This window comes from Sciurus vulgaris, assembly GCF_902686455.1.
Source record: "Sciurus vulgaris genome assembly, chromosome: 3".
Lineage (NCBI taxonomy): Eukaryota > Metazoa > Chordata > Mammalia > Rodentia > Sciuridae > Sciurus > Sciurus vulgaris.
Window position 1 is genome coordinate 167953976 of NC_136463.1, and position 21976 is coordinate 167975951.

General features: G+C 43.2%; 1 protein-coding gene across 1 annotated transcript in view; it reads right to left on the reverse strand.

The window, feature by feature from the left end:
* Positions 1-238: 238 nt before the first annotated feature.
* The window catches only part of MREG (melanoregulin), a 62357-nt gene continuing 40619 nt past the window's right edge, over positions 239-21976 (reverse strand). The window contains exons 3-5 of the mRNA XM_079134640.1: positions 3923-4013; positions 2544-2707; positions 239-1985 (exon numbers count right to left, since the gene is read on the reverse strand). Coding sequence (XP_078990766.1) covers positions 1851-1985; positions 2544-2707; positions 3923-4013 — 390 coding nt within the window. The 3' untranslated portion in view covers positions 239-1850. The remainder of the gene's footprint in view (positions 1986-2543; positions 2708-3922; positions 4014-21976) is intronic.

A 21976-nucleotide genomic window follows, 5' to 3' on the forward strand; every position in this document is an offset into this window, starting at 1 on the left:
CCTGCTGAGCACACTGTGACTTCTGAAGTGGCCACCTCAGGCTCCCCTGAGCCCTTCACCCACTTGGCCCTTTCCACTCATTACAGCACAGATCCACCTCCTGACTGGGATTAGAATGACAGGAGGTTCTTAAACCCATCTGCCTCTCAGCTTCTCTGCCCTTTAATTGAAAGAGATTATGGAAAGAACATCTATTCTTTTTATTTTTCAGAAAAACAACACACATCCAACTTGCAAGTAAACACAGAAGCTATTTAATTCCTTGAAAAATTTTTCCTGGATAATTTCATGTATTTTAGTAATACAGAGACAATCTTATTCTTATTGGTTTATTACCAAAAATAAAAACTATGATAACAATTTATAACTCTATAGATGCAAATAATCTCATGTATTTTGACATGAAAAAAGGAAGAAAGACAAAACACAAATTCTGATGCAGAGATTAAAACAATACAACATTCTAAGGTCTTTTATTTTATTGCTTCTTTTGCTATCTTCCAGGAGCCTACAGAAGTGAGGAAAATATCTGCAGGCTAATTTTAAACAATATGAGACAGTTTAAGTACTAAATATTTTTTTAAATAAAACATTTAGCTCACTTATTAAACTAGGGAGAATTTTCCTGAAACACGTCAGCTAAATTGTCCTATAATGCATTAATAAATGGAGAACATGTATCCTCTAGGAAATACTTTAAACATAGTGAACACTACCCAAAATGTTAATCAGGATATGAAAAATTTCAAGTCACAATTTCCTGGACTAATACAAGTTAGTTTTTAACCTGAAGTCAGAAGTGCAAAATCTGTAAAAAATAAAAATATTGCCATTGATCTCAGCAATCTACTGATAAAACCTATATGTCCCTAAAGGTTTTTCAAAAAATGAACCACAGTCTCTTGGCAAGCTCCTTGCTTAAGTGGCAAGTAACTTTTGAAGCTGTGGACAGAAGCAAGTTCAACTGATAGCATGCTCCAATCTGAAAATCATCTGCGAAGAAAGTCCAGCAGAGGCCTTGTTCAGGGCATTGCTGCCTGCACACCTGCAGGTCTACATGGGTGCTCCCTGGGCAGGTGACACTCTTGGCTGACAAGTTGGAAACAGTAAAAACAAAAGAAGAAAGTGAAGGTCACATGCTTCAGTTTACAGGTGCTATCCTGGTTAAATGCCAGGGACAATATGCAAAAATGAAGTCACCAGATAACAAAGTTGAGGGTTTTAAGATGCATGTACCTCACGTGAAGACAGAACTCTTCATCTGTAGCAGCAGGAAGTTCTCCTCAAGGCCATTCTAGTTGAAACCCACCTCTGAGCAGCTGTCCTTGGACTTTCTACCATCTGATTCATCTATACCTCTGAATAATCAAAACTGATATCCAGAATGATGCCTGGGACACCCTCCAAGGTTCTGCAAGCTTTTCCAAATCGAAGAGAGGTCACATAATGCCTACTATTTGGTGGGCAGGGGGTTAGCCTATGTTTTATTATTGACTATTGAGGGCTCAATGATAGCTCTATTAATCATATTGCTTTATTAATTGGAATATCTCACTCCCTGAATAGGGACTAATGATCAGAGCTTATTGTACAACCAAAACCAAGAGTGGGACAAAGGGCTTTTAGAATCTGATTACCAAAATGAACTCTCCCACTGACCAACTCTTCAACTTCCTTTCTAGATGCAAGGTCACCAGGGTGCTTCAATAAAACCGGAACATTTCTTAGAAGTCCTCACAAAAACCTAACATCTTTATAGGGATCTCTACTTGCTGGTAATCTTATACGTGCAAATATCCAACTTTGGTTAGCTGTTGAGTCTCAGTAGAAGGATTCCCATTGAGTCTCCTTTAGGGACTTGGAAATGGAAGGTAGTGTAGTTCTTTCTGGCCATCAGCCAGGCAAGGGACCCCAGGCATTTTGGGGTAAGTTCGACTAGCAATTTTAAAGAACTCTTCTGCAGCATCAAGAGCAATAAGACGGTCCTGCAAAATAAATAAATAAATGAGAGAAAAAAAAATGGTTGCCAAGCTGGAAATCAAGCCATGTAAATAGGAAAATCAATCTAACAAAAACAAAACCTACCCTAGAAATAATAATGAGCAAGTAAAACATTTATTCAAATTTTCTCAACAACCTAGAAACACATCTTAACCCTTTATTTAGATTACCTATGAAATAATCCACCAAAGTTCTTCCATGTGACTTTTCAATCTTAAGTTATATAAACAATATCTCTCACATCTCTTTGACCTACAAATCATTCAAAAATCTGCACAGCAGGATCAACTGAGAAACAGACTCTTGAACCACACCCAAGCTTCAAGAGTTTTCTGGTGTGATCCAGAAAACTGAATTTTTAAAGCTGTTCAGGGGACTCTGGTGCCACTGGCCACTGGAAGCCAGTGCATCGGAGGGCAGCATGAGCTCCCACTCCTTCCTGCAATGGTGGCTGGTGGCGTCAGAATGAAGAGTACATGGAATTCTAGAAAAGGCAAAAATCAAAGCAAGATCAGGGCAGATGCAGAAAGACATCCACTTACCACAACAAACAGGTATCTCTCTGAAAGCTCCCAGCTTCTTGGAAAAATACTGGTCTCTTCAGCCAGTTTCAGCAACATCTCTCGAGCTTTCCTTGTGTTTTTAGAATCACTCATGGTGCTGAGTTTAGTCACTGACAACAAAGAGTCCGCTTCCTTTTGAAAACCTGAGGTAGGAAAATTGACCCTTCACGCAAAGAAGCCACTAGGAAATGCCTGCCCTGCAATAAGGTCCCTGCACTGCAGCAGATAAAAAGGGACCCAAATGCAGACTGTACACAAACATCAGGCAACTGAGCCAGAGGCACTACTCTGTCTGGGCTCCCCAGCTCTGTGTGACTGGCAGAGTCTTTAACTAAAATGCTTTTGCTGTTTCTCCCTATTGGCTTTTCTGTGCTAACTTCTCCCTCAGAGTTAAACTCATACATCACCCACCAACTGCTTTCTGCCCTTTGTGTAGTTTGAACCCTCGTCCCTGTCCTCTCTACTCCTTGCCTCCGCCCCTGTTCTCTCCTTCTGGTCCCCCTTGCCTTGCCTCACCTCCAGACCCTTACTTCTCTGAGCCCAGATTTTCCTCCTCAGGGCAATATGGAGGGCTGGTGAAAATCACTTACTCGAAGGAAGAAAAGGCCCAAAGACTTAAACCTTCAGAGAACAGCTTAACTGCAAAAATAAGACTATTAATTCAAGACTATTAATGCCTCAACCCAAGGCATTCCCCTAAAGCAACAAGGGCTGTCAGCATAGCACCCCACTTTTGGCAAGTGAAGACATCATGCACCCTCAAAGCAGAAGGTTCGAGGACTTCAAAACTGATGAATTCATTTTGTTAACATTAAAACAGGTTGATTTTATGATGTAGGAGCCATGCTTACATCACAACCTGACAGAATACACAAAAACTATTATCTGATATTTACTCTAATGCCCCAGGGGTTTTTTCTAACCTTGAAACTTTTCTTCCTTCCACTTGTTCTGAAATTCTGTACCAAGTCTTGCTGCCTCTCTTACAAACAGATGTGTCCCAACCTGCCTCATCTGTAAAGCTATTACTAACTGGCCAAACATCTCCACCTAAGTCAATGTCCTGTGGGAAAATAGTGAATAGTACTGTCCATGTGACTCCACTGCCCTGTGCTACCCTGTATGGGGACAGATGGAGTGACACATGGCAGACTATGTCCTCAAGACATGGGCTGCTGAAAACAGAAACATCAGAGGTTTGTGCTTGAGGATATGAGAGCAGGATTGGGAAAATAATTAGTACATGGTAGTTTTCATTAGTCAATTACTGGCATTCCTTTTGTAAAATGATGGAAAAACTGAAGAGTAATGATCACAACTGGTTATTTTTACCATTTCACAATTTCTTTCAGACTTACCCAAATCTTCTAAAATGCGTTTCCATCTGTTTCTCACTTCCCTTCGAATCTGCCGCAGGGCATAGATATCATAGTTGAGTTTTTGCCACTCCTGTAAGAAAATTAAAATTCGGTGTTATTTATACCCTCTGGCCTAAACCTCTACCTCATTCCTGAGTGTCATGTTGCTGTAACAAATGATCTCCCTCTTGACTAATCTTCAAAGCATGCCTACAAGAAGAGAAAAGGATGGATGAGACAGAGCCAGCAGGAATACCATCAGCTACCATTTCTGCAGAATCTGCTCAGTACAAGGTGATGGGGCATTTCACATAAGTATATTACTCTTCACTTTATTATTCTCTCAGTTTCAGTGATCTCACCTGCAAAATGGGGTTAACAATGGTAAATATTCCATCTAAGATTGTTGTAAGGATTAAAGATATATAAGGCACATTATCTGCATTTGGTAAATGACTAATACAATCCCTGTATTTAAGTCAATTGATAGATGAAGAAATAGAAGCTCAAAGAGCTTAACTAATTCGATGTCATCCTGCTCACAGGTATTAGGATTGGTATTTGAACCCAAGTCTCACTGCAAAGTTCACGAGAAAGCTGACTCCCCCAGAAGCTCCCTTTGTTACCAGAAATGCCTGAACCTGGGAATCCCAAGCATCTTGATTCCTAGTCAATGCTTTCTACATTAAAGCTCAGCACCACGCTTATTTATTTTCCCTTGATAGGATGAATCTTTCAAGAACTCAGTGAGCCATTAACAGGCTATTGTTCTGAAAAGTTCTTCATCAGTCTTGTGTGTTAAGCCTTCACACTGGTCCCAATACAGAGGTTAAATCTTTTAGGAGCATTAGAATCTTCACTGAGCTAAGTATACCTTTAAAATGTCATGGAAATGGAGATTTATTTAAAAAGAACAGTCCTTTTATAGAGTATACCTTTTCCTCTTTCCAATTCCCCACAGACTGGAAAAACATGAGTAATCTCCTCTTCATTAGATGGACCTTTTACATACTTCATTGACCACTCAGCAGAGCGTATTAGAAAAGACCCAGACTTTTGGATGGCAGTTCACTATTTATTTACACTAGGTGGCTTCACTAACTCATCATTAAAGGTCTCTATTGTTTTTCTTGGTTCCTTGGGCTGATGCCTCGGGCCTTGTTCTAAGTGTAGACAAATCTCTATTTTTCAGAGCTGACCACAGGGAAATTCTTAGCAGACTGCCTCTCAGTTGCCTCATCTGCTATACAGCAATCCTGCTACCTGTGCCCTAAGGCTTACTGTGAGGCTTGACTCGTTAATATCAGCCCTTCAAATGAAGAGCAGGGCACAGTCTTCTCCAAATCAGGAGAGATGCAATTTAAAAAAAAAAAAAAAATTCCCCAAGATCCAGAATGATTTCTACATAAGAGGAGAATGTCATACGATCCATTATACTTAGCTCATTCCTTGGGATGTTCATAAGAAAAATGTCTCTGCTCTCGGCATCAAGTGGAATTTTACTTTTCCTAAAAACTGCTTCAGCCTTCTGGACATTAAACTTTATAACTGATCCATTTCTAATTTTAGTCGGAAATTTAGAGTCCTTTCATTAAAAAAGATGTAGGATTTAAGAAGCATTTTTTTTTAATGACTACTATTTGGGGGCTGCTTTGTATGTCTTTATTATTACCTTTTCCGTTTTTGTTCTCATGTTCCAGTTTGCGCTACATTCCTGTACTTTCATGTAAGTTGCCTTGAATCCTTTTTGAATAAAAGACTATAAACAAAGCATCATGATTATCCTCAATAAAACTGACCTTATTTTCTGGACTTAGTGAAAAGTGATCAGAACCTTAGTTACACTTGATTAGAGACCCTCAATCAATCCACAGAGCAGTTTCATGTCCACACACCTTAACACAAGTAACCAGCCACTAGGTGGCTTCACTAACTCGTCATTAAAGGTCTCTATTAGTTTTCCTTGGTTCCTTGGGCCGATGCCTCAGGCCTTGTTCTAAGTGTAGACAAATCTATTTTTCAGAGATCCATTCATCCTTGTATCATCCAGATGCTTCCTTCTGGTTGTCCATCTACCAATTATTTTGCTATTCCTAAATACCCACGCTGAATGCTATACAAATTCATTCAGTGTGTCGTTACTCTGACAGATGCAACATATACCGAATTAACAGTACAAGATTTTAAAATCTACTAAGAATAGATCTGTACATGGTGCATCATTGGATCCCACTCTCCCCAGTGTGGCTCATAGGCAACTTGCAGTGATAGGTACTTGTTAAGATCAGTGGACTGAAACTAGGCATTTCATATATGCACACCATTATAGTTTTCTTTTGACAGAATAAATATGAATAAACATATAGAGTATCTAGAAGTTCTGAGCAACATATAAAGCTCTAAAATCAGTGGAAGCTTTGGAAGTGTTTTACCTAAGAATTGGCATTTGATAAAATAAATCATAAGAAAAGAATGTGACTTCCTCTTAAACATATGAGCCCAACAAATCTAAAAACAGCAAATGAGGAATGGGGATGTACAAAATCTTGCCCAACTATGTTTCTCCATATGTTTTAAAAAAACAAAACAGCAACAAATATAACCTAATTCACCTACTTCCTGGTAGTAGAGAACAAGTCTTTCTTTTATTGAACCAAGGGGGCACTCAATTATTAAGCCACTTTTTTATATTTTTAAAGAGACAGCCCTTTTTTACATTTTATTTAGAGACAGGGTCTCACTAAGTTGCTTAGGGTCTGGCTAAGTTGCTGAGGCTGGCTTTGAACTTGTGATCCTCCTGTCTCAGTCTCCTGAGTTGCTAGGATTACAGGTGGGCACCACCGTGCCTGGCAGAGCAAGTCTTTTGATGTACAATTTTTATATTGTAATGGTTCATCTTTAAAGCTTAGGATAATTTGAAAATAACAATTAAAGATCAGTTAACCATTCTTCATAAGTGAATTCAATTTAATTCCACTAGACATTGAAAGTCTTATTTTCTAAAATAATTTGTTTTGCCATAATTTCTGAAATAATATATTGCAGTCAATGTGATCCAGTGGCCCTTGATTTTAACGACTAAATTAACAAAGGTGTAGCAAAAGAAATGATACAGAGTTAACTGCACAAAAGACCTGGGAACCAAGTCAAATTGAAAAACATGTCATTAAAGATTAAGAACTGAAGACCTTTATAGCTGAATTCTTGGGGTTTTTCTCCTCTCTTGTTTTGGCCAAATCAGATTAGAGCTGCTAGATAAGAAGGTTGAGGCAACAACATGAAAGGCAGCGCAACCTCAATCTCATGCCACCATCAACAGCTAGTTCTCCCCCAGCTCGGATCCCCAGGAGCCCTGACCTTGAGCCCTGCTGGAAGTTCTTCAGATCGCTTTCTTGGGCACAAAATTAAAATGCTTGATTCTCGGGCCAGCATCTCTCTATTTCCCCCACCCCCAGCCCCTGGTAGTTCCCATTCTACTCTCTGCTTCTATGACCTGACCTTTCCGATTCCATATATAAGTGAGACCATGCTGTGTTTGTCTGCCTGTGTCTGGCTTATTTCACCTAGTCTAGCAACTTCTAAGTCCATCCACATTGTTGCAAATGACAGGATTTTCTTCTTTTTAAGATGGAGTAACATTTCAGTGTGTGCATGTATTCATCCGTTGATGAATACTGACTGATTGTGTATCTTGGCTATTGTGTGTTATGTTGCAATGATATTGTGCCAATACACAGCCTGGTGACAACAGTTAATAACACTGTTTTGTTTACTTGAAATTTGAAACAATAGCAGATTTTTACATGCTCTCACACCCCCCCAAACACTCACAATAACAATTATGGTTAGTAATGGATATGCTAATTAATGTGACTGTGGTAATCATTATACACGGTATAAAGACAGCAAATCATCACACTGCACTTCCTGAATACATACAATTTTCACTTGTCAACTAAGTATTTTAAGAAACAACATTTGATTCTTAAATATACTATCTTACTGTGAGGTTGTAGATAACTGGGACAATTAACAAATGATTTTTATTTCCTGTTAAAAAGGTGATCTAATGATAACTATGTGAAGTAATAAAAATGTTAATTAGCTTGATTGGGCCATTCCACAATGTACACGTATTTCAAAACATCATGTTGTGTGTAATAAACATATCCAATTTTTATTTATCAATTAAAAATAACTTTAAAAATATGATTTATACATTTTTAAAATGTGCTTTAATAATAAGTTGTATATTTTAAATCATCTTAAACTCTTAGGAGCAACTTCAAAGGAGACCAATTTATTTTTAGGTATAAAAATAATGTAAGCACATAGAAATAAATATTCAGAGAAAAGACTGACATAAAATAAAAGCTACAAGTTTCCTTTCTCATTCTCTTTTTCTAATCTTATTCCTTAGAGGTAGTTATGTTTGAACATTTTGTCTTTTTTTGGTGGTGGTCTATTCTACAGTTTCAAATAATAGGCTTACACTTCCAATTTCTTTTTCTTTTTTTTTTGGAACTAGGGATTGAACTCAGGGCACTCTACCACTGAACCACATCCCCAGCCCTTTTTTGTATTTTATTTTATTCACTGAGTTGCTTAGTGCCCTGCCATTGCTGGGGCTGGGCTGGCTTTGAATTCTCAATCCTCTTGCCTCAGCCTCCTAAGCCGCTGGAATTTTAGGCACCTGCTACCGTGCCTGGTTACACTTCCAGTTTCTTGTATATTATCCTTTAAATTTCTTTGGTGAGACTGTCCCATATGGCCAAAGAGTAATTTGTTCTTCCTTTGCTTCAGCTCATTGTCTCTCTCTCTCTCTCTCTCTCTCTCTCTCTCTCTCTCTCTCTCTCTGTATGTGTGTGTGTGTGTGTTTGTGTGTCTAGTCTCCGTCTCCGTCTCTGTCTCTCTCTCAACAGCAGTTTAGACCAATCGGGATTCACCCCACAAAAGTGGGGTCCCAGTAGGAAGGAAGAAGGAGGGTATATATACTGGGGATGCTGATGTGTCTGTCAAAGTAGAAATATGATGTTTGCTTCCCCAACATCTATTTTCTCCTTCATTCAGATTTTTCTCTGGAGAACAATTGTGTCTGCACCTCTAAGTAAACTCTGATGGACTGATGTCAATAAATTCAGCTTTAGATATATGTGAGTGTTGGCTTAAACACTAATCAGTGCTTAGGAAAGCTTGCAGTGAGATAAGGAGGTCACCAAAAGAATATGGTAATGAAGGAAATGGAGAGAGAGCTATCATTTCTCTTATCTCCAATCTTTTTCATTTTTTTATTCTTTTTTTTTTTTTTTTTTTTTTTTTGGTACTGGGGATTGGCACAGGGGTGCTTAACCCCTGAGCATACCCCAGCCCTTTTTATTCTTTACTTTGAGACAGGATCTCATTAAGTTGCTGATGCTGACCTCATACATGTGATCCTCCTGCCTCAGCCTCCCCAGGCACTGAAATTACAGGCATGCACCACCATGTCTGGCCTTATCTCCAATCTTTAGATGAGGATCTAAACAGAGTGACCCTGGTTGTAAAGTAACAGATGTACTCATAAAACATCTGAGAAAATCCACCTGTGCAATGGGCATGCACCTATTCAATATATTCCCTGTTTATAGGCACGGTGTGGCCCTCCATTGTATGTTGGTCCCTGCTGTCACTGAGGAGTGAGTGGCTAATAAAATATCTGAAACCTCTCTGTTGAGTCCTCCAAGCTCTTCCTTTCTATTCGGATGTTTGCAGCCCTGGGGTTGAACAACTAACATAACTGGCAGAATCCCAAAGAGAAAGGTGCTGAGTTGACTCCGGAGTTGGGAAAGTCCATGGAATCTGCAGAGGGAATCCTGGGCTGGTCTCAATGTGGCTGGAGGTGGCTTCCCTATTGGAGGGATGGGGACCATCACATGAGTGGGGGTTGGGGGGGGGGGATGCAAGTGTTGGAAGCAGCACCCAAAGAAGTAATTGTGGGAAAGCAAAAGGAAACAAAGAATGCCAGTCCGTGGTGGCAAGACTCCTGCTGTGTGTACTAAAGTCGGTCACAGACAGGAGCGAGCTATTCAGCTTAGGAAGAGTTAAAACTAGAAGAGGTGCCTTGGTGCAGGGTGATTGTAAGGATCTGCTGTTGAAGCGCTGAGAACTTGCAGATGCATGCCTGCAGATCACGGCATGCTGTTATGCTACACTCAGGAGACATTATGGGCCCAGAACCTGCATCAGGGCAGATGTGGGAGCCACTTGGGGAATCCACTAGTTCCAGGACTCAGAAGCTGAGGTAGAACATGAAGATATTACAGAGGCGAGGTGAGGGATGAACCCAAAGTTCAAGACCCAGAAGCAGTGGCCTGTGGGGGCTGATTCAGATGTTTCTGGCTCCAGAGATGCCTACATATCACCACGAGACCCTACACCCCTGCTGAACTGGGATCCAAGCTCAAGCAGAAAACAAAAGAAAGTGTGCCTGCGTCGCTGCTCCGCTCGTGGGACACTGGAGCAGACTGGATAACGGTAAATCACGTTGAATTGTCTGAAGTGGCTTCAGTAACTGCTCACCCTGCTTTACCTCAGCAGCTTCAGGCTAGTACCACTGATGCAAGTGTGGGGTCATTACTAGCTTCTCGCCACTAGACAATATCTGGCCAGAGTCAGGAGACATTCCTATGCCCAGAAGCCCCCCGGACTATGGAAGAACTACAGAGCTATTTGCGGGAACTGGGAATGAAACATGTTATTATGTGCAGCCTTGCCCAGGTCAGGACAGCATGGCTTACTACTAGAATGAGGGATGTAGTGTTGCACACAGCCCCTCCGTCCACTTGCAGAGCCCTGGTGTCAATATTATCCCCGGTAGTAGGGCAGCCCCTCCAGCAAGCAGCAGATGGGGGGAGACAGATTGCAGCAGAAAACAGGAGTCTGTAAAACCCCACCAAAGCCAGAAGAACCTCTCTGAGTGTCCCGTAAACAGATGCACATGGACTTAATGACTGTAGGAGGAGGTGAAAAGAAAACAGAGAAATAACCTAATGCCTCCCTGGTACTGTTATGGAAGCAATTGCCAAGGGACAAGAGGTTTCAGCCATTGGTACTCGTTAGGAAACATAAAGGGAGGTGATCAGAAAGGTGGAATGGACTCCTACTCCAAAAAGGGACCAAGATAAGCCTCTCCTACTAGGAGATGTAAGGAAAGCAGAGCCTCAGCTTCCCCAGGGGACTTTGAGCCCTGGCAAGGGACAACTAGGGAAAAGGTCAAGGTTCAGGGGTCATGTGTCTGGATGGGAGATCATGTAAGGAATTGGCAATGCACTAGTCTTCAAAAAGTGTTCAGAGAAACAGCACTGGCGGACATAGGAGCCAAGCACACACTAGGACATGTACAATACTGACAAATTCTCAGGCAGATGAACGGCTTCTGATGGATAAAGAGGAAAAACAGTGAAAAATCCAACTGCAACATCAACATTGCAGCTTGGACACCTGCCACCCTTCCCTGACACAGTGTTCATAGCTCCTGTTCCTAAATATATAATCAATGTTGACATCTTGTGGGGTAAATGTCTACAAATTACCATAAGGGAGCTCTGGTTGCCGGGAGATTGAACATGTCACCTGCGAAGCCAATATTAAGAGGACATGCTAAGCACCCCCTGTTGACTTCCCTGTGCCCAGAAGAATTGTTGCCACCAAACAGTATCAGCTCCTGGAGGGCTATCAAGAGATAATGGAGATGATATGCAGATTGGCTAAAGTAAACCTAATTTGTTCAATCCAGAGTTCTTTTCTCCTGTGGCCCATGAGAAAGCAGGATAGAACGTGGTAGACTGACAGTGGATTACAGGGAATTAAAGAAGTGACACTTCCACTTTATACAGCCCCTCCCAGCATTGCCACTAGGCCACAGGAGCTCAGCACTCCACTGGAAACGTGTCACTGTGTCCTCGGGCTTTATTGTAGATGGAGTCCTGGAGAGTCAAATTCCCCTTGCCTTCACGTGAGATGTTCATGTTACCTCCAGGTTTCTCCATCACCCCATCGTGTGTCACAGAATGGTAACAAACCTGGTGGACCTCTGCTCGTACACTTGTTTACAAAATGATCAGATCCAGTTCTCTCTCAATCTCACCAAGGCTCCCCGGCCCTTCCGACTCGTTTGCAAGGGAGAGGGTGGGTTGTAAACCCTGACAAACTGCAGGGCCCTGGCTTATGGGTGAAATTCCTGGGTGCTGTTTGGTCAGACAGGACAAAGGTTTTAGACCTCAGGTGAGACAAAGTTCAGCTGTTTCCACTTCCTAACACAGCAAAGCAAATACATCCATTTGTGGGCTAAGGGGTTACTGAAGGGCTTTCGTCCCTCATCTGGCTCAGTCATTATGACCCCTATGTAATCTGTATAGGAGGGGTTCAACCTGGGACGGGACTGACCTTTTAATCAGCACAAATGAACAATAAAACAGGCACAAACCCTTTAAATATTAGGTATATTGAAAACTGCTGAGCTTACCATCCATGTCACTCCAGATGGCTTTGGATGGGACTTACGGCAGTGAATTAAGAGACATAAGACTGCCACTGAATTTGGATCACAGTTATGGAAGGGGGTGGAGGAATGTTCTAGCCTGTTGGCAAGACCGCTGGGTGCCACATACGCTGTTCTTCTCATTTTGAAGCCCACCCCAGGGGAAGCACCAGTCAAGGCCGCACAACTAGTGAAGATAAGATGGCTGGAGAAGACCCAGCAGAGCAAACTGCCACTTGGCTACAGCCCCAATTAAAGTATGCAGGACAAAAGACTACGTGGGCAGCCGTGACACACGGGACTGCCCATAAAGAGGTCTGGGTGTTGCTGCATGCCAGGGCTGCCTCGCCTGCTCTCAGTGCTACCCACAACAACCTGATGCCACTGAGAGGCGTATCAAGTGAGGTGACGTCCCTCTTCAGCGATGGTGGCTGGACTACATGAGCCCTCTCTCATTATCGGAAGGGGCCAACTATGCATTGGCTTGTGTGGACACGGGTACAGGCTTGATGCAAGCCTCCCCCAGCAGAAGAGCCAATCAGGGACCGATCTGAGTGCCATGGATGGCACACGGCAGGTGATTGAGAGTGACCAAGGAACCCATTTCACAAGCAATGTCATACAGCAGTGGACTCAAGACCACTGCAGTGGATGCATTATGGATTTTCCACCTGCCATTCGATCCAACAGGAGCTGGACTAATTGAAAGACTGAACGGCCTGCTGGAACAGGCGTCCTGGACGCAGAGTACCTCTATGCAGGGGTGGGCTGCTCATCAGCCTGCGGCACTGAGGACACTAAATGAGAAACCCAGACATCAGTGTCCTGAAGCACCCTGCAGCTGCTAACACCAAAGGCCACCAGCGTTGAGGTTACAGATCAAAGACACTTCTACTGCACATTTTTTTTTAAACCAGCCTGGGACACAAGTAACAATTTACGGCTGCTGGCTCCTCAAGACGTCACATCAGAGATGAAGAGCATTAGTAGGTCATGGACTGTACAAGTAAGACCCTGGTGGTCTGCCTTACTGACCCCTTGGGGGAGGGAGAATACCTCAGTTTACAAGTAAGCCTACTGTGTTAGGAACCTGGCCCTCACAAGTACACATGATATGACCCTCGGGTGTCATCATCCAAAAAACACTGTGTATCAGTTTATGGCAGCAATACATTCCCAAGGTGTCTTATTCTTCTGTACCCCTGAAGTACACAGGAATGGCATGATACACTTGCCCAGGGAGGCCTACTGCACAGGCGACTATGACAAGAAAGCATAGCCTGTATACCACCTCATGGAGCCAATTAGCCTTATTGGTGCCTATTAAACACTTGTCTCAATTGCCACAGGTTAGCAACAAGTAGCCTATTTCTGGACTGGGAAATGGAAGTTGCACATCATGCCAACCAAACCAACTGTTGGATCTGCTCAGAATTCCCCGTGACTGCAGCACAAAAACTTCCTGGTAGTCCACCCTGCAAATGAGATGGACTAGACTTGGATAAAACAACTGGGCTAAAACACAGTAGCTCTTAGGCTTTAACCCAAGTGTCTAAACAAATTAATGCTATCTTAATTACCTTAACAGGCTCGCTGATAAGATTCTTGCTCTTTGTACTGCTGTCGTAAGACATGGACGCAGTGTGATTCCCAGAGTCCTGTCCTGAGGGCTTCTAGAGACATGGGTGGTTTGAGATTGAGAGGGACAGAAAGGTGTTGGGTTAAATACTAACCAACTAGGAAATACTAGGAAAGCTTGCAGTGAGATAAGAAGGTCTCTAAAGAACATGAGAAGAAAGAAATGGAGGGGAAGTTGGCCACTTCCCTCATCTCCAAACTTTAGGTGAGGATCTAAACAGAGTGACCCTGGTTGTAAGGTAAAAGATGTACTCAAAAGACATCTGAGGACATCCACCTGTGCAGTGGGCAAGCAGCCTACCCCATATATTCCCCTCAACTCCAAAGAGTAAGTGAATAATGCAATGTCCCAAATATCTCCACTGAGTTCTCCTTTGCATTGGGTCATTTGAACAATGAGAATCATCCAGGGAGCATCTTAAAATACCATGCATAGGTAACACCTCCAAGACCAATGACATCAGAATTTCTTGAAGTTAAAGCAGGTTTGAGATTCGATGACAAGCCAATAGGCATATCCCATTGGTTCAGGGAGGGGCGCATCACCACCAACTCAAGCCCAGGAGATGCAGTGAAATCCACGAGGCCTCTGGAGCAATCGGGAACAGTGTTCCCTCTGCCCCTGGATGCCATGGGCACAAAATCTGGAACTGTTCCAACACTTCAACTACCCTGAGAAGGAAGGAACTAACACTTAGAGGAAGACAGAGTGAAAGACAGGATAGAGCTGACGGATGTCCTGAAGTCTGAATCAAATCTCCTCTGAAGTCAGTCCTACTTCTGGATTCTGGAACTCTCTCTAATATGAGCCAATTCCCTTTAGAGTTGGACAACTGAAACTCTTTTTCTGGTCCTTGCATCTGAAAAGAATCATGTTACAAAGCCCACTCACTGAGTGTACAAAAAAAGAAAACACAGATACTACGAAAAAGATTGGTCCCATATTTTGCCAGCTCTCGCCCCTGGCAAAAAAGAACTTTCAGCATGCAGACCTACGTGGCTGGGGACTGATAGGGCTGACAGAGGACGCAGTAGCAAGGGTTCTGCTTGCTGCATCCCAATCCTTCTGTCCTGCAGGGCCTCCTCCGGCAATGACACAGATTCAACAGCAGCCCTGTCTGTGTCCAGGAATGTCTTTCAGTCCTCCCCTGAACTTTGTCCAGTGGAGGAGAGCCCCTCCCTTCTTGCAAACGGTTGTTGTAACAGGGAGAGAGCTGGCTGGTTTCTAACTGTCATTTCTTCTCAAGATCCAGGGGACAGGGGCCCAAGCACTCCTGCCTTAACCACTCAACACCCTTATGAAGACAGGCTGACATCTTATAGATGAATGGGCCACCTATTTCCAGAGCCCATCTGCCTTAAAAGAAAAGGATGATTATGAAACACTGCTTCCTCAAGTTCAGTTTGTTTTACCTTATGCATTTATTATTTCTTTATGCTAAGTAATACATTCATCCCATTCACAATTCGGAAAAGTACTAAAGGCTCTGTCCCCCAGCCACCAGCACCCTCTCTTCAGGTAATTATCAATTTCTCCATCCATTTTTTTTCCCTCATAAATGGTAGGATATGCTAGGTGTAGTGGCACACACCTATACTCCCAGAAGCTCAGGAGGCCGAGGCAGAAGGACTGTGAGTTCAAATCAGCCTCAGCAACTTAGCAAGGCCCTAAGCAACTTGGTGAGACTCTGTCTCTAAATAAAATATTAAAAAAGGTTGGGGATGTGGCTCAGTGGTTAAGCATCCCTGGGTTCAATATCTGGTGCCAAAATAAATAAATAAATAAATGGGGTACTATACACTTTTCACTTAACAATATATTACAGTTATTATTCTGCATCAGAATACAAGATTTTGGTTTCTCTTTTAACTAGACCATCAGGCATAGAAAGAAAACACAATTAGAGTAAACACACTTGTTTTATAGACAATAGATCCCTCTCAGATTTCAATATTTTTCAAAATGTGCCTTAAATCTAAAATCGTTCTTGAAGACTTAATGCTTTCTACTCATTCTTGTCCACATCACCATCAACAAGAATTAAATTTCCACAGGTATCATGCACTATACACAAACGACCCTTTCAGAATTTCCACTGCAACTCAAACACCACCAACATGAAAGGAATCACCACACAAACCGAACGCCGAACCACAAAATTAAGCACATCTAAACCGAGGAGGTATGTGTCATATAGGACCCAAATACTTTCACTGGAAGTGGCAGCTTCATGGTAAAATGAATTATTTGAACATGGTGACTATTATCTGTTTCCTTGTGGTTTTCACCAGTTCACATCATCTTATGCTGTCTACTTATAATGAGGCAGGACTGACTCTTCAAAAGATGGAGAAATCTTCTCCAATTTAGCTTCCTTTCATCTTTTAGGTAGTGGGAGACATCAGAGGAGCAGGAGAAAGACATGTAATATGTGGTCAGTATCTGGATTTCGACAAGCATTTAATAAATTCTCTCACATTCACCTTTCACAGAGAAATTTGAAACGGATAATGGAGACTAGAGTCGTCTTGCAGCTGCTGAGGAGTACTCTAAAGTGTTGAGGTCGGTCTAAAGAAGGGCCTCTAGTATGCACGGTGGGGCTCAGTTTCAGAGCCAGGTCATCATTTTGATCAATGAAGTGGTAAGGTCAAAGATCACAAAAGTAGAAAGGACTCCTAATGCATGGAATAAAGAATCACAACTTAAAAGCATACAAGGAGGGCTTTTCAAAATTTATTAGGAATCAACAAAAATATACCCTATTCCTCAGTGGAAAAAACTCAGCACAGAAAGTGCCAGAGGCAGGGACAAGCCTACACAGCATTTTGTGTGAAAGAAAGCCAAGGGACTGAATAAACCAGAAGCTCCAATCCACCCAAAGGTAGTGTTCAGTCTATTTATTAGGCACCTTTTCTGTGCCAAGAGCAGCCCTGGACTTACCAAAAAATGAGTAGCACATGGAGACTTCCCTAAGGATGAAAATTTAGCCAAAAATGAATGGAACATTCTAGTGTATTTATAGAAGCATTCTCTGAAAGTAAGTAGCAATCCATGTCCTCAGCAGAGAACTCCGGGGGAGCCACCTGGAGAGGGAGGCTGCCCAACAGTCCTGCGGCCAGGAGGAAGCAACCAAGAGGGCCGACTGCTGGGAAACTGCGTCACAATGGCTTCCCTGACAGACCTGGGACCTAGAGAGCTTTGGGGACATGGTAAACGTCCTTCAAACTTAAACAGTTTGTATGTGGAAGAAGGATTCCTTTTCTTCTTTCTGAATAGCTCCGAAATGTAGAACACCACCCCAAGCCACGGTTTCACTCTCTCACATGACAGGCGTGAGCCCCTCAGCAGGCACGTCGGAACAATAGCCCCAGTGCCAAGTCCAAGAGAAAAAGGATTTGTGAGGAACCAGTTCACTTCTCTTAACATGCCAGCAGGCTTCCCTGATGCCAGCAGCCACAGCGCCCTTCCCATGATCCCTCGGCTTCCTCTTCCAGTCCATTTTCCACCCCCAACCCACACACACTGCTGAACAGCTGCAAGGGAAACCTGGGCCCACCGTTCTCACTGCCTCCACTTCCCCTCATCCTAGCACCCCGCTGCCTGCCTTCTTCAGGACCTGCTCCCCACCCTGCCCACCTGCTGGTGACCGAATCTGATGTCTCATGGTCCTTTACAAAGGACCATGCCTTCCCTAAAGCACGGGAAGGTCATTCTCTTCGTAGCATGCCTCTCTAGGATTCTACGGGGAAGAGGAGTGAGCATGCATGGTAGCCCCGCTTATCTGTCATTTCGGTTTCAGTTATCCATGGTCAACTGCAATCCAAAAATATTAAAGAGAACATTCCAGAAATAAACACTTTATAAGGTTTACCTTGTGTACCATTCCAAGTAGGGTGTTGAAATCTCTCAGTGTCTCATTCCATCCCATCTGGGACACAAATCATCCCTTCATCCAGTGCATTACCCATGCTGTATACATCACCTGCCTCTTAGTCACTCAGGAGCTATCTTACTTATCACAATGACTGTAGAGGTACTGATTGTGTGTTCAAGTAACCCTTATTTTACTTAGTAAGGGGCCAAGAGTAGTGATGCTGACCATACAAATATGCCAAAGAGAAGCCATAAAGTGCTTTCTTTAACATGAAAAGGCAAAAGTTAATAGGGAAAGAAAAAAATGTTTTATTCATTTTTAAATTTTGCAGTGCTGGGAATAAAACCCAGGGCATTGTGCATGCTAGGCAAGGGCCCTACTAGTGAGCTACACGCCCAACTCTGGGGAAAAGTCATAAACTGAAGTTGCTAAGATCACTTGTTGGAGTAAAATACAAAAAGAGTTCCATGCTATTCGTAGTTTCAGGTATCCACTGGGGATCTTGGATTGCCTCCTGCAGGAAGGGGAACAACTATACTAAACGCCGTTCAGGGTTGTAGACACTGAATCCTCCACCACCCCCAAGATGGCTACTTTTATCTCTATTCTGGAGGAAAGGTTCAGTGTCTTGCCTAGGGTTGAAGTCAGGAGTAGTAGGTTTGGAATATGTTGCCTCTAAAGTACATCCTCCATACTCTTTGTCCTCTCTTCCCTTTGCTGATTCCTCTTTGTCCCTTTCTTCATGTGGTTCTTGCCCAACGTTCTGTCTTAGGTCTCTTCTTATCTCTATCTCCCTGGATAATGGCCCTGGTGCCTCAACTTCCATCATCACTACTTCTGTCTGTGGCTTCCAGGTCTTTTTAGTGTTGACTCAAGCCTCAACTTCAGGTCTCAATTTCCACCTCTGTGCTGGACTTTGGAGTGTGGACAGACTGCTGACATGTGGGTAAGCCCAATGAGACTCCTCTACCATTCGATCCCAAGAAAGCACCTCCCCTCTGTTCTAGACTTTCAAACTTCTGCTCACTCCCTCTACTCCCACCTTCCAACTCCAAAGCAGTCACCTAAGCTTGCTGATTCCCCCTGTTACAAGATTCCTCTCTTTTCATTTCCATTGCCTTAGCCTTACTTGGCCTGAATGGCTGCAAAAACCAGTCCCTCTGCTTCCAGAAACTAAATTCTTCAATCTCCTCCCAAACACACAAGTCATTTCTCTTTCCAAAGACTTCAGTGGTTCTCCACTACTTAATGAATAAAATTTTAAATCCAAAGAGGCTGCCCATGATTTTCCCTGTCCAGCCTTGTTCCTGATGACACCCCGCCCCCCCCCCACAGTATGCCCCTCACCTTGGGGACCACCACTCTGTTCTCCAGTGCACCTTGGACCCCCATGCCTTCAACCAGGTGCCCTTCATATTCTCATTCCTCTGAATCTAAATCCTATTCACTCTTCAAGGCTCACCTCAAATGCTACCTCTTTCAACTTCCAGTTGAAACTAACTGCTTCTTCCACTGAATTTCCTCAGCCCCTTTATGAACAGTTGCAGACTCACTGTTGAGGCAGTGTGTCACTTAGAAGTTTGTAATGTCTCCTTCGCTGTTCGAGTGTAAGCTCCTTGGACACTAGAACCTGGATTCACTCATGTCCTACTCAGTGCTGAAACACAGTGGGTCCTCCAGTGGGTTTGCTGAATCTGCCTGCACATGAAGAGGCATCAAAAAGCCAAGTTCTGTGGGTCAATGAATCCACAAAACAGAGCTAAATCTTACCACAAAAAGCCATGCAGGCTACAATTCCTGCCTATTCTGACGTGGCTGGTTTATATAATAAGGTATTTTGATTCCCATAATTTTGGGAAAACAATAGATTCAAGAAAGGTGAAGTCAAACAAAATGATCCATTAATCTCTTCACTTTGTACCTGATCAGGTGTTTGACAGTTGGTAAGTACTTCTCAGACAAGTCTCCTTCAACAAACTAATACTGAAGATGTGCCACGCAGCAGGCCCTGTCCCAGGCATTACACACATCATAAGATCTCAGGAGATGGGTTTGTGGATCCCTTTTTGTGCCCTGCTAAGTGAAACTAAATGAGGTTACATAATTCAGCTAAGATCTCACAACTACCATTATGTGGGGAAACAAAAATTTAAATTCACATCTGTCTGACTCCAAAACCCATGGTGCTGGCAGTACAGTAAGGTGCCACTCAATTAGGTCCAAATTCAGCACTATATTGTCCTTCTCTGACACCAATGTGAAAACAGAGATGCAAAGAGACAAATGGAACATACCGTGCAGATATTTTCCCAAAATAGTCTCTGGGGTGGCCACTCAGGTCCAGGAGACAGATGGGCATCCCTCCTCTATTCTCATTGCCCAGCAGCAGGAGAAAGGTCAATGAAACCAGATCCCAAGCAACGTAGTGCAAGGGACAGGCTGGGGAGACCTGGCGGGGAAGCAGGCTTGAGAGTCGATTTTTGCAGAGGAAGCTCAGAGTTTCCTTTAAACACACCAGGGCCTGGGCAGGAGGGGCATCATCTTTCTGTACTATAAAAGCCTGTTCTCTCCATCCATCGGACATGGTGTGCAAATGAGAAAGATAAGATTATATTTCACTATTCCTAGACAGCAGGTCTGCTCCACCTCAACCCAAATGGCACAAACTCAAATGACACAGCAGAGGAACCTAGGGTATTAGAGGATAAGCTTGAGACCAGATGAACCTTAGAGGAGGGGGCGACAGGGAGTGGAGGCCGGGAGGGGCCCATGCCCAGGGACCTGGTAATAGGTCTGTGGGGACTCCAGGACTTGGCCCCCAAGTAGTTCCCGACATTCAGCTTTATTGCTTCAACCTGGATCTCACGGCCCCTGGGGCACTCACTGGAAGAAAGGAAGCTGTATCTCTTGGTGACCAGAGCTGACAGAAATGAGCCTTTTCAGTTGTTTAGGTCAAATTCTGATGTGGGTATTGCTGTCCAAGTCTCATCAGACCCACCTTCAGTGAAATGAGAACCAGCTTCTGGATGACAGAATTGCATCTGGCGAAATCGAGGGAAAACCTGAATAAGCCTCTAGCTTCGCTTGCTTTCGGTTACTGGCTTTATCACCAATTTTAGAGGTTACTTATAACAAATACCTCTGACATAAGGTCATGATGATAACAACTGCCAGAGTTGTTTTTCAGGAATTTGGAGGTAGCTTAAACCACCTGAAACCGGTGAGGCCTACACAAAGGTCCAAGGGGTGACCTTTCAAAGTCAGAAGGCCAAAACTCCATCTTCAGAAGGGGTTCATGTCAACATTTTCTGAACATGAAGAGCCACAAAGTCTGATTACACATGCACAGACCACCAATTACTTCACTACTCAGACCACCCTGCTTCTTTAATCCCATAAATACCCCTAAATCATATATATCCTTGGGGAGGCTGGTTTGAAGCTCACTCTCCTGACTCCACAAGATCATACACCTCCTGAATAATATTTTTCCCTTTTACATAACTCAACATTTCAGTGATGGGCATTCCTGTGTGGCAGGAATAATGGGTCTCATTTCCTAACAACCCTTCACGATCTTCCAGGGCTATCTCTTGCCCATTCTCTAAAACCCAGTGAAGCAACATCTCAGTGAAGTTCACAAGGTCCCTAGGTCTGAGGTGCTGCTCTAACCACCAGGCCCTGAGGCCCATCCAGATGTTCTAATATTTCAAAGATTAATAAAGTGAAACTTTGGGGCAGTTCATTTCTACATGCCAGGCAGAGACTCAAACCCCAAATAGCGTTCTGAAGTTACTGCTCGGACACCTTAGCACAGCCCATCCCTGCCCCGGGTGCTAAGGCAGTCTACTGCCCACTTGAGGGCTCACCTGCTTCCAGCCAAAATTAAAGTGAGAGCTTTGACCTAGAACAGGTCAACTGCTCCTGCTGAGTAATGCTTTCCCGCCCTCCTTGTTTATTTTTATTCCACAGCTCTGCTGGAGTTCTGGAAACAGAAGGCAGCCAGAGGCCTCTGACCTAATT